Raw genomic sequence first — 13,335 nt, 5'->3', positions numbered from 1 at the left:
ACGTGAGCCAGGGTCTGTGTACTATACAGCAGGAGAAATTGTGTCAAATAAGCTTAGAATGGTATGTACCCCTTAACAGAACATAACAGAGACTGGCTTTTTCCTCAGTCACATTTTCCACAGTATTCCACAGGCAGCCTTTCTCATCTTTTATTATTATTATAAGCAGGCAGATTGGAAGGATTTGTAAACCAAAACACAGCTGGTAAGTCTAAATTTAGGCCTATCAAGATGAGTGTCCCTCTTCACAACATGGTTTCTCTAACTCCTTCCACTTTAAGTTGCTTTTTTACCAGATGTCTCTTGGTGTGAGAGTTTCCTGTATATCAGCAATTTTATTTGCATGGCCTTTTCATGCCAGTGTTCTGATTTCTCACACTTCTCACATTGATTTTTTTTTTCTCTCTTGACTTGTAAAAAGAAAATAGCTGTTTGTGCACAGATGGTGGATGTGATTTAGTATTATCAGAAAAATTCATGTTATATTTATGAGAAGTTCCTGAGTAGCATTTTAGTGAGGGACATTAGCAAAGGACTCCTCTTAGAGAGGTCCTAGCTTCCCTGTTAACTGTTTCTTTGGCTGATATCTCCAGAGCATTTAAATACTGACAAACTATTCTTTGTTTAACATTTCAACTATGCATTTTGTGTGTGTCGGTGATGGAACTTTGCAGCCATGTGATAGCGTTAAATGAAGGAGGCAACACCCTCTTCCAGAAATCTCTGGAATTGAATATTGACCTGTGAAAAATAGGATGAATAGAACCATGATGAAATAGTGTAGCCATGATTTCCTCTGCCCACCCTTGCTTCCCTCTTCAGGCTGTGACTGTGTGTGCCTCTGGTTGCAGCCAAGTGGCATTAGTCTGCTCCAGCTGCGGAGCGGGGGAGCTCCAGCAAGGTGTCCTCCACACTCAGTGCTGGACAGAAGCTGTCTGCCTTGAAGGTGTCAGCCGGGTGCTTCTTCTAGAGGATGTGAAGGAAGGGTCTTTTCTAGGTCTTGCAACATGGATTCCAGCTGGCTTGCTTCTTCCTGCAGTTGTTTACATGTCTCAGCCTGCACATCAGCCTTTTACTAAGATACCAATGATAGGAGATTCAAGGCCTCTCCAGTGACCTCATTTGAATTTAATAATTTCTATGAAGACCCTCTCTTTCAATTAGATAACATTGTGAGGTCCTGGGTGTTACACAATCCCACTCAATAGTAACAACAGGAAAACTTACACTCAGTTTTTAAATGATTTTGTCTGTGAAGTCCAATAGCACGCTAACAGGATTCTAATCCATTTATTTCAGTGAAATTACCTAAGTGGTTTCAGTTACGATAGATGCACTATTTTGGAGTAAGGATACAAGACAACAAATTCTTGAAGCCTAGTAATGGGCTTTGTTCTCTTTCTACACTCATTTAAATCTCAGCCTGAAACTGCTCAAGGTTTTCTGGATTTGGTGTGTCTGTGTGTTTCACTGTTCAGGATTATTTAAGAAGTAGGGATTTTTAACACAGATGATTTCCTTTCTGATCTAATGTCTTGGAGAAAAAAAAAAGGTTATGTGTGGTGTTTAAAAAAAAGCATAAGATACAGGACATTTATACAAATGCTGAGGGAGGGAGGAAACCAGTGAGAAAAGACAAAGGCGGGAGTGAGGGAAGGAAGGATGAGAACAGAGAGACAGAGAGAGAGAGCGAGAGCGAGAGCGAGAGCCAGAGACAGATATTGTGGCGGTGAGACCTTTGTTTGGAAAGAACAGATTTTAATAACCCATTTCTCCTGAAAAGCATCGAACATAAAAGGTTAAATGGAGTTCTTTTTGGTTAATTGCTTCTTTGGATCTTCTCACACTGATTTTCTTCAGTTATTCACATCCAAATGTGAATCTTTTAAGCATTGTCCCTTTGTTTTCTTTCCTTCTTTGAAGTGAATATAAAACACTTTGGATAGTCAGTTTTACTGAGGTTTTACGAATGTTTTTGAGTGAATCATAGTAATTTAAGTCCTTCTTCTGAAATCTTGGATGTTGCTAAATTTCAGCCTGTAATTTCTTCCTTTGCTAGATATTGAAGTGTATTTTTATGACACCACACTACATTCATTGGAATTGTGAGCCTTTGTAAATTGATGCAGATCTTTCCCATTCTACAAAAGGATGCATTTCTAGTAGAAAGAACAGAATGCTAAATTATGTAGTAGGTACAAAAAGTGGGTTGTGGTGAGGTAGGAGGATGAGTACAAAGAATGCCATAGCACATGGTTGTGTGCAATGTGGGTGAAATTGAAAGTAGATTTGGCCATCAAATTAAAATTTGCCAACTCTAAGAACTACTCCTTATATGAAATAGATTTTGAGAGAAATTTTTGTATGTGCCTATCATACATTCATTTGGAAGCTCTAAATTCTGTTTTCAATTGTATTAGCATTCCATAATTTCTTTGGACAATCTCAATTTCATTGGATTGTAGATACTTTCCCCCCCAGTTCCTATTTCTCTAACTTTGATGAGTTATATCCAATATAATCCAAGATATTCTGTGAAAATGGCTTTAAAAATTCCTTTAAGTCATCACCAGGGTTCTTATTGTCCATGAATGCATGATATACTGTATTGACTCTAATGGTTTCAATGCTTTCTTCTGATTACAGAATGATACATGTTTATTTAGGAAATAGAGAAAGTTACATAGAAAAATATTAAACTCATCAGTAATCTTGGAAAACTTCTACTAGTATTTCTGTTTTTGGTATAACTTCTTCCTGTATCTCCTTGTTCTCCCTTGAGCGCATCCCTGCTAATGTCACACGTGTAAACATAGGTTGGAATGTGATTGTACACAGATTTTATAACCTGTTGTTTCACTTAATAACAAACCATAAAACTTTTTCCAGGATCTTGTATATTCTTCTAAAACATTACTTTTAGCCACTTATTTTGTCACTTGCATAAAATTTATTCTCATTGTTTCTTATCATAAGAATGTAAAATGATATGTTTCACTGAACTTTTGTTCTATATTTTTGCATGTCTGATTAATCCAACTGAAATTTGTTTTCTGCTCTTGGTCCAAATCATGCCTCAATGTTTTACTTTCACAGATCTTTTGGGGATCATGAAAGCCCAAACTTTCATGCTTTTGTTCAAGTAATGTGTCGTGTATTAAAATCTCCTCTGTTATTACCAAAATTTTTGTGGAAGATCCTTTAAACTAGTGCTCTATATATTATTGATGATTCAAAAGTGTTTTTATTGATTTTGTTTGAGGAAAAAACAAATCTACCTCTTTTTCTCTCATAGTTCTCTCAAAAGTGCATTTTCTTAAAACATCAGAATTTTACTTTTTTAATGCATATGGCATTTCGGGGGAGGGGATTTTGGAGACCATTAAATCCAATTCCTTAATTTAACCTTGAAAGGCTCAATTAGTGGTTCTATGTTATCTGCTGAGTCAATGGCTGAGACTGAATTAGATGCCAATTTTGACTTCCTTTATAATGATTTGTTCACTCAGGACTGGTCAACTTTTAAGAAGGGCTTTGTTGAAGAATTAATCTCTGAATATATCAGGGAACTTTTGTCTTTTTCATAGTGGTAGTCAAAACTTAATTGTCTCATCTGTATCTTTACCTTTAGGAAAAAATGCATCTAAAAAAGGAAGTGTAGAACTGGAAAACAAGTCATTAGTACTACTACAGAAATAACTCCAGTCTCATTCTTAGTATGTGAACGAAGCATAAGTTTTACTTATATTTGACTGTATATTCTTTTGTTTCATTGAGATTTTTTCTTCATAAATAATGACATGTAACCTTTCCCTTCCCATTTTTACCTTTTCCTTTTATTTACATGAAACAAAACTATTGAAGCTGAATGAGCAGATGAACATTGTGGTCAACAAAGTGGGCAGTGGAATTGGGCTGAGGAGGCATTGAATGAGGTTGAGACTGAGAATGAAGTTGCCTTATGAAGTGTACAGAACTGAAGGGGCAGCCATCATGGTTCAGAAATTGGATATGTATAGGGATATTTTGCAAATAAAAATTAGTATTTCAAGATGATGGGAGCTAGGCTTCTTCCCACTGAAGAAAGGGTTTATAAATATAGAACACTAGAATAAGCTATGCAGTGTCCAATTAGAATTGGAGGCATCATGAACTCTTGGAGTTTTCTATGTCTGTTTATCCATGGATCTAGATCTAAGTGTGTGAATGTATATTTGTATCATATAAATATTTCTTAGCACTCAGGGTCCTGTAAAAGGAACCAGAGCTCCTTTAAGAAATAATCTGATTCCAGGAGCAGGGAAAGAACAAAACCAAGCTCGAGGAATAATGAAGGCTTAGCCAAATCACACAGGCTATAAGAAACTTTCTACAGTGAAATCTGGGACAGTTTGAATATCAAAATAAGTTATAGTATTAATGGATTATAACCCAATGAGTAAAAAAGGAATTTAAAAATCTATATTCATGTACTTAATTAATGGAATAAATATTCTTCATTCTCCTTAGTAGGAAGCTTATTGATGATATTGAATTTTAAAAAAGATAGCAATATATTATCTTAAAATATTGAATGCAATGGGGACTAATAGCTTAGAAATTGCTCAGGGTCATGAAATGGTAATGGCATTCCATGCTAGAGCAGGGGATGCTACCTTTTAATTTTTATTATATTTTTAATTCGAAAATACATTTTGTTTACTTGAGAAACAGAACAGCAGAGAGAAGGGGAGAGAGAGAGAGAGAGAGAGAGAGAGAGAGAAAGAAATACTTCCATCTGCTGGTTCACTCTTCAAATGCCCACAACAGTCATGACTGAGCCAGGCTAAAGAGTCAGGAACTCAGTCTAGGTCTCCCATGAAAGTGGCAGGAATCCAAGTAGTTGATCCGTCAACTACTGCCTCCTGGAGTATTAACATGAATCTAGAATTGGGAGTGGAGCTGGAACTTGAACTCAGGCATTCCAATATAAGACATAGGCATCCCAAGTGATATCCTAACCACCAGACCAAGCAACCATTTTGAATTAATTTGTTTTGCTTTGTTTTAAGTCTTATTAAATGATCTTTTTTTTTTAAAAAAAAAAGATTCATTCATTTGAACGATAGAGTTAACGGAGAGAAGGGGAAAGAGAGAGAGAGAGAGAGAGAAATCTTCCATCTGTTGATTTAATTCCTAGATGGCTGCAACGGCCAAGTCTGGGCCAGGCCAAAGCCAAGAGCCCGGTCCAACTGGGTCTCCTACATGGGAGCAGAGACCAAAAGCACTTTGGGCATCTTCAGCTGCCTTCCCAGGCCATTAGCAGGGAACTGGATCAGAAGTGAGCAGTCAGGACAGGGACTGGTGCTGATATGGGATGCTAGCACCACAATGCTAGCCCCAACTTTCAAAAACTATAAACATTTTTATTTTGATATAATCTAAAATTTAGAGAAAAGTTTCAAGAGTACTATAAAGAACCAAAATTCTCTACCTATTACCATTTCACAGCTTTCATATTCCCTCTCTCTGTGTACATTGAGAGTAAATTAGGGACTTGATACCCCGTAACTCTTAAATGCATTTGCTTGTATTTTCTGAAAATAAGAACACTCTTCCATCCACAGTCTGAGTATTCAAATCAGGACGTTCCCATTGACATAATGTAGTGGGCTAATCCACTGAGTGTTCTGAATTTCTTTAGTTGTCCCAAGAGTATTCTTTAGAGGAGAAAAAAAAATGTTCTTTGCTCAGAAGCAGCATCCAATTCAGGATCGCATGCTGCATTTAGCTGTTATTGCCGCCTTGGTCTTCTTCAATCTGGAACTATAACTCATCTCTTTTTCCATTGTAGTGTTATTTTCAAAACAGTGTTTCCTCCCCTGAAACATGTGCAAATATAGTTTCTTTCTTACTATTTTAATATAATTATATTGCCATTTTAAGGTAAACCCAGGATTAACAGCAATTTATTTTCATTCCCATCCAAGCCATACAGTGCAACTATGACTACATTTTCATTCTTGTACAGCTCCTGTTTTCCTGAATATTCATCGTCCATTCATTCTTCCTTCTCTTCCTGTCCTTTCCTTTCCTCTGTCTCTCGCATTCTCCCTCCTTCTTGACTTTCTTTGTAGCGATTATAAATTATCTGGGAATCTCATGTAATAATGCTTCCTATCATGTTGAAATCCATTAGATACTCAGTTTGCTTTCTTCCTTCCATTCTTTACTTTTTTCCTCAGCCCCTTGTGCCTCCTTCCCTTGTTCGCTCCCACCTCCCACCTTCTCTTTTTCCTGACTCCTTTGCTCACTCCCCTGTTTCTCTCTATTTTTTTTTAACCACCCATCTTTCTGTCTCTGTTTCTTGATTTCTTCCTCTGAACTCATCTCTCTGCCTCCCTGGAGACTCAGTTTCTTGGTCCAGGTTGTTCTCTAGGTTTATAGAATATCTACCAATCTGGAATGTTCTTTTCACCGTCGTTCAGGGACTTCCCTTCATTTTTGTCTTCTGTTGGATCTCTTATTTTTAGCAGCTTTTCCTCTTTCTTTGTGTATATGCCTCTATTTTGGAGAAGTAAAGATGCTTCCAAAGAACAGGTGCAGGGGAAGTTTATTCTTTGAGCCTTGTATGTGTGAAACTGCTCTGTTCTACCTGTATACTTGCGTGACAGTTTGCCTGATTATGTATAATTCCAGGTGAAAATGCTCTCCTTTCAAGGTTTTAAAGACACTATTTTATTGTCTTTTAATTTTCAGCTCTGGTATTGAGAAATCTGATACCATCCTGATTTTCAAACTTCCGATTTTGTTTTACTTGCTCATGTACACCTTAATTGCTTTCAGGAATTTAGCAATCTCTGCTGTTGTGAAATGTCGTGGGGATGGATACTTGTGGGAGTCCTACCTGTGACCACCTTCCTGTTTGTTCTGGGGAGGCCTAACAGACCCTGTCCACCTGGAATCAGCTTAGCTCCAGGACGTTTTCCTTCTTCCTCTACTGGATTTCCTTTTATTCAGCCACAGTCTACCTGGATCGTTAACTTTTAAAAATCTTTTCTCTTTCACTTTTCATATCTTGTTCTTTTGGCTCAACATAATGGGAGAGTTCTTGAATTCTGTCGTTTAGATCTTCTATTGAGTTTTATCTTGCAAACCTATTTCTATTTTTATGAGTCTCCTTTTTTGCTGATATTGCTGTTGGTCTCTGAATGTTCTTTTCGTTTCACTGTGTTTGCATTTGTGGATTTAATATCTTCCTTTATCCATCCGATAATTTCATCATGTATTTTTTAAGCCTTCAAACCTCTGATTTTCTTGTTCAGTTTGTGATTTCTTTCACATCAGAGGCCTTCCTCATGGTTGATGTTTGGTAGTTTCCACACCAGGTGAGGAATGGCTGAGTAAGCACCCTCTGTGCATGGTAGGGGCTTCCCTGTAGGGTGAATCCCACAGACAGCTGGATCAGAGGTCGTTGTCTTCACATGAGAAAAGAATTTCCGACATAAGACAGAGAGCAGTGGTAAGCATGTTAGCCAAGTTTAATGACAAGAATGCACCTGACAGACCAGGCTAGCATCTTAATAAATGAGAGCCCAATCTGCATTCAGACTAGGATTCTTTTTGATAGACATGGACCCATTGTTCCCCGCATCTCCCCTACCCTTGAATATTGATGGGTGGAGGGCTTTCTGAGCATGGGATTGGTGAAATTCCTCCCTGGACTTTATCAGCACATTGTTATTCCACCAAATACCCCCCACCCTGTCTAACCCCAGCACAAGGCAGGGAAGATTCCTTTAAGCTGTGCCCCAGGGAGGCCCAGGACTCACCTACCAAGGTTATCAGAGATGGACAAGACTTGTGAGGTACGACTTCCGGTCTGCTTCAGAGATGAAACCTCCATGTTCGCTCTTCAGCCTGTCTTACTGTCACACCCACAGGTCAGTGTCTACCTAACAGGGTGATAATTCAGAGACCTGCTAGCTCACGAGGGCACTACAACTGTCAGTTTTCCCTGAGAATGGTTACCTAAGTGAGGAAGCCTTCAACCCTGTGTGCGTGTTATGGTAGGAATGTGTGAGTCCCCCCAAAATTTATACACTGAAATGCTAATTCCCAAGGAGATTGATATTGGGAAAGAGGTGGAGACTTTGGGAGGTGATTACATCATGAGAGTGATGTACTTATGCGTGAGATTGGTGTCCTTGTAAAAGAGACCTTCATCATTTCTATCATGTGAGGTTGTAGTGAGAAGACATCATCTCTGAACTAGAAAGCATGTCTCCATCAGGTTATGGAGTCTGCCAGTAGCTTGAACTTGGGCTTCCATTCCTCTAGAATGGTGAGCAATACATTTTTATTGGTTATAGCTATCTAGCAGCTCTAATGCCCTACGAGTGAGTGTGCATCTTCCTGCCAACATTCTTGGGACCAAGTGGAAGGAGAAGGTTGGATGCTTTTTCCATCTAGTATGCAGGACTTTCTACTTGGTATCTGTGTTTTCTTGGGTTTCTCCCCTACCCTACCTGGTGCTTTTGAGTGTAGGTTCTCTCCAGAAAGTAAACTTCCAGTGTGCTGCTGTGGGGAGCAGCTCGGACTAGACTAAGTTACTGGAATTAAGACTTATTCTATGCATCTGCTCTCCTCTGTGGGGAGCAGCTCGGACTAGACTAAGTTACTGGAATTAAGACTTATTCTATGCATCTGCTCTCCTACAATATGGCGCTGGGAGAGGAGAAAACAGCTTCTACCCAGCTGCCTCCAGTTCAACCAATAAACTGTAGGACTTGCTCCTGATTGGAGAGCAGCGTACTCGGCGTGTGGGCAGCCGAGTTAGGATTGGCGGAGGAGGACTATAAAGGAGGAGAGAGACGGCATGCACCAGGAACATCTATGGGGAACATCTAAGGGAACCCGTGCAGCCCCCGAGAGAACCGGCCGGCGGTGTGCCGCTCCCCTGCGGAAGTGGGGAATGTGGCCAGGGGGAACTGCCCTTCCACGGAGGTGGAAGGGACGGTAGCCAACTCGGGAAGAACCAGCAGCAAACCCGGGGAGGGCCGAGCAGACGAAAGAACAGCGCAGGGTCCTGTGTCGTTCCTCCACGAAGACGGGGAGCGACAGCTGCAAAGTTGGGATGGGAGGGGCTGGCGCTGTGGCTGCGCTGGTGATGTGACCACCTGCAATCCAGCATCCCATTGGGTGCTAGTTCAAAACCCAGCTGTTCTACTTCTGACCCTGCTCCCTGCTAGTGCACCTGGGAAAGCAATGGAGAACGGCCCAAGTGCTTGGGTCCCTGCACCCATGTAGGAGACCAGGAAGAAGCTCCTGGCTCCTGGCTTCTGCCTGGCCCGGTCCTGGCCATTGTAGCCATTTGAGGAGTAAACCAGCACATAGAAGATCTGTCTCTTTCTCTCTCTCTGCCTTTTGAATAAATACATATTTTTAAATATGGGGATGTACAGTTTGGCATATGCTAAATGAGACTTGCCCCAAACGGAAGAGTTAGAAATGTACCAGGGGATTTCAGTTCAATCTTATCAAGGTGGCATGTACCAAAGACATCTCACTAGTCAGAGTGATCAGTTTCAGTTCATAATTGATAATAATGATAGGGTTAAGAGTCAAAGGGATCACACAAACTAGACTAGTGTCTGCTAATACTAACTGATAGAATCAAAAAGGAGAAAATGATCCAACATGGGAAGTGGGATACACAGCAGACTCATAGAATGGCAGATGTCCTAAACAGCACTCTGACCTCAGAATCAGCCCTTAAGGCATTCAGATCTGGCAAAAAAGCCCATGAGAGTATTTCAGGCATGGAAAGCAAAGACAAAAAACCAAACCAAACCAAACCAAACCAAAACAAAACAAAACACTTAAATGGAAGATCTCTGTGAGTGAGATCCCAGTAGAAAGAACGGGCCATCAAGGAAGGAGGTACTTTTCTCTGAAGGGAGGAGAGAACTTCCACTTTGACTATGACCTTGTCTAAGTAAGATCGGAGTTGGCGAACTAAAGAGGCTTCCATGGCCTTGGCAACTCATGTCAAGAGCCTAGGGAGATTACTGATGCCATAAACAAGAGTGTCAATTGTTAAATCAACAACAGGAGTCACTGTGCACTTATTCCTCATGTAGGATCTCTGTCCTTAATGTGTTGTGCTATGTGAATTAACGGTATAACTAGTACTCAAACAGTACTTTATACTTTGTGTTTCAGTGTGGGCTCAAACTGTTGAAATCTTTGCTTAATATATACCAAATTTATCTTCTGTATATAGATAATTGAAAATTAATCTTGATGTGAATGGGACGGGAGAGGGAGTGGGAGATGGGATGGTTGCAGGTGGGAGGGAGGTTATGGAGGGGAGAAGCCACTGTAATCTAAAAGTTGTACTTAAAAAGCAAGTAAATAAAAAATAAGTCTTTTTAAAAAATAAGTAAAAATAAAAAATGAAATTAAAAAGAAATATGCAGATGAGAAATGTGCCTTGTTGCTTTTTTTTTTTCTTTCTTATTTGACAGGTAGAGTGATAGACAGTGAGAGAGAGACAGAGAGAGAGAAAGGTCTTCCTTCCGTTGGTTCACTCCCCAAATGGCCGCTACAGCCGGTGCTGTGCCGATCCGAAGCCAGGAGCCAGGTGCTTCTTCCTGGTCTCCCATGCAGGTGCAGGGCCCAAGCACTTGGGCCATCCTCCACTGTACTCCCGGGCCACAACAGAGAGCTGGACTAGAAGAGAAGCAACCGGGACTAGAACCCGGTGCCCATATGGGATGCTGGCGCTGCAGGTGGAGGATTAACTAAGTGAGCCATGGCGCTGGTCCCGGAAAATGAGGTTTTTAACTCTTTTTGGTTTTATTAGATTTGCATCCCATCTTGTTTTAACACTACCACCACCCCTATTCCCACAGGCTCTTGATGCTTCCAATCCCTAAACCTCTCTTGGATTCTACACCATAAATATACTTGCTTCTTCCTAGTTTACCAATCTCTTGCAGGTCATTTTTCAGTTGTCTCTACACTTCTATGATAGATTTCTAATTTCCAGAAAGTAGTCCACATGTCTCTTTTTATTCTTGTCATAGTCCATCAGTGCTACTATTAAAAATACCTGAGACTGTGTGATTTATAAATAATAGGAGTTCATGTATCACAGTTCTGAAGGCTGGGAGGTCTGAAATAAGGTGCTGACAGGTTTTGTGTCTAGGAAGGGCTGCTCTCTGCTTCCATTATGTGGCTTGTTACTATGTTCTAAGGTGGTAGAAGGTGGAAGGGCAGAAAGGGAGCAGCTGGTTCCTCTTAGCCCTTTGGTAGGTTTGCTAATGTATCTGCAAAGCCTTCTCCTCATGACTTGATCACTTCCTACAGGCCCCACCTCTAACACTCATGCTGAATAAGTTTCAACATGAATTTTGGAAGGAACACAAAAATTCAAACTGTACAAACCGTAGCCATCCTTGGGGGTTTATGCCCTCGCTGTCTTCCTTCCTTCCTCTGGCCATCCTTCCTTCCCTTTCCTTTTGTCTTTATGTCCTCTTTTCTTCCTTCCTTCTTTTGTTTATTTCTTTTTCTTTTGCTATTTCGTTTGTTCTGTCCTTCCCTCCCTGCCTCCCTCATTATCTTCTCCCTCCCCTCTTCTTGCCCCTTTCTTGTGTCCCACTTTCCATCGTCCCTTCCTTCCTCCCTGTCATGTATGGGTGAGAGTGTAAGAGAAAGCACTGATAAAAATACTAGGCTTCATCCAAAAGTTCAAATAAAATGCAAAATATGAAAAAAACTATGTGCTTGAATTTCAGAAACAATTCTGCACCAAAATAATCTTACCTTTTCATTCCATTTTCTCACAGACTTTTTGCTGTATATTCGTATTGAATCCAGAGCCCAATAGTTTTTACTTGATATATTTCATTCATTTTGGTGGTATCTAAGAAAGAGAAGACTTGAACTATTGATGATTATATTTGCTCTTTATTCCTTAGGATGCCTCATTGATGGACATCAATTCCTTCAGCCCCATGATGCCAACTTCCCCATTATCAATGATAAACCAAATCAAGTTTGAAGATGAGCCAGATTTAAAGGATCTCTTCATTACTGTCGATGAACCTGAAAGCCACGTTACTACAATTGAAACTTTTATTACTTATAGAATCATTACTAAGGTAAACATCAAATGAGTGCTTTCTTGGATCTGTTTCTTTCTCAGGAATACTGGAAGTGCTTCTTACTCATTTATGACTCAGGGTTGCAGAATCTAAACTGAATTTACCTATTTTTTTTTTTTTTTGAGCACTTGGATAAGACATTGAATCTTATCTGCCCTTCACATGTTCTATATGAAGTCAACGATATTCAAATTCACTTGAGAAACACTAACCCATTTTATAGCAGTTGTACTTTGTAGAGTAAGAACATTTATTAATGGGAAAGGAGGGCCTTTGTTTGCTAATATTGAAAGCAAACAGGTAAAAATAGAGTGGATGTTTGGCCTAATGTTAAGACACTGGTTAGGACACCATTGTCCAGTGTCCAGTCCCATGCTGGAGTCCTTGGGTTCAAAATCTGGCTCTGGCTCCTGATCCCTGCTTCCTGCTAAGTGTATCTTGAGAGCCAGTGGGGATGGCTCAAGGTTCCTGCTGCACACATGGGAAACCCAGATTGATTTCCGAGGCATTTAAGCAGTGAACCCTCTCCATCTTTTTGCCTCTCAAATAAGTAATTAAAAAAAAAAAAAAGATGGTAGAATGAGACAACATGAGTTGCATCTTGATTTCTGTCCTTTGCATGTGTTCCAGGGAGTTTAATTCACCTCTTTATATCAGCTTCCTCATTTGCAGACAGGATAACAGTTCTAACCTCATATACTTTTCATGAAAGTTGAATATGCTATACAGATATATTGCTTTGAATAGAGCCAGGTTTTTCTTTTGATTACTATTAAAATTATAACCATATTGCATCATTATCAGTTCCAGCAAAGATTTTCTGACACTGATTTTTTTTCTCTTTCATTTGTTTCTCTCAGAAAGATACTCTTTATAAGCTACCTTATTGATTTCATTCTGATCATGGACATAGAGTATTTCTGCATTACCCTTGTATACATTGTACTCTAAATGGTCTGCTTTTGCAGTAGTAGTAAAAGTAGTAATAAAATTTTGGATAGGAGTATATGCTAACATTTATTTTGATTTCTTTGTGTTATACAGTATTCTATAAGAACTTTTGACACATTAACTCATTTAAGCTTATTACTTCCGTTTTATCAGTGAAGGCACTGGGATTCAGTAACTTACCAAAGATTACAAAACATAGCAACTAGCTGGGATTTAAAGTTGGACATTTTGCTTA

The 13,335-nt window shown here is 39.7% G+C and overlaps 1 protein-coding gene across 2 annotated transcripts in view; it reads left to right on the top strand.

Moving 5' to 3' along the window:
* The window catches only part of SNX7 (sorting nexin 7), a 101,903-nt gene that overhangs the window by 16,630 nt on the left and 71,938 nt on the right, over positions 1-13,335 (top strand). For both annotated transcript variants that reach the window (XM_002715843.6, XM_070077999.2), the window contains exon 2: positions 11,964-12,146. In XM_002715843.6, the coding sequence (XP_002715889.4) occupies positions 11,964-12,146 (183 nt within the window). The remainder of the gene's footprint in view (positions 1-11,963; positions 12,147-13,335) is intronic.

The sequence above is a fragment of the Oryctolagus cuniculus genome, chromosome 7 (genome assembly GCF_051225735.1).
Source record: "Oryctolagus cuniculus isolate XC-2025 breed Fujian yellow rabbit chromosome 7, ASM5122573v1, whole genome shotgun sequence".
Classification (NCBI taxonomy): Eukaryota; Metazoa; Chordata; class Mammalia; order Lagomorpha; family Leporidae; genus Oryctolagus; species Oryctolagus cuniculus.
The sequence above is the reverse complement of the archived record's forward strand: the minus strand, read 5'-3'. Positions and strand labels throughout refer to the sequence as shown.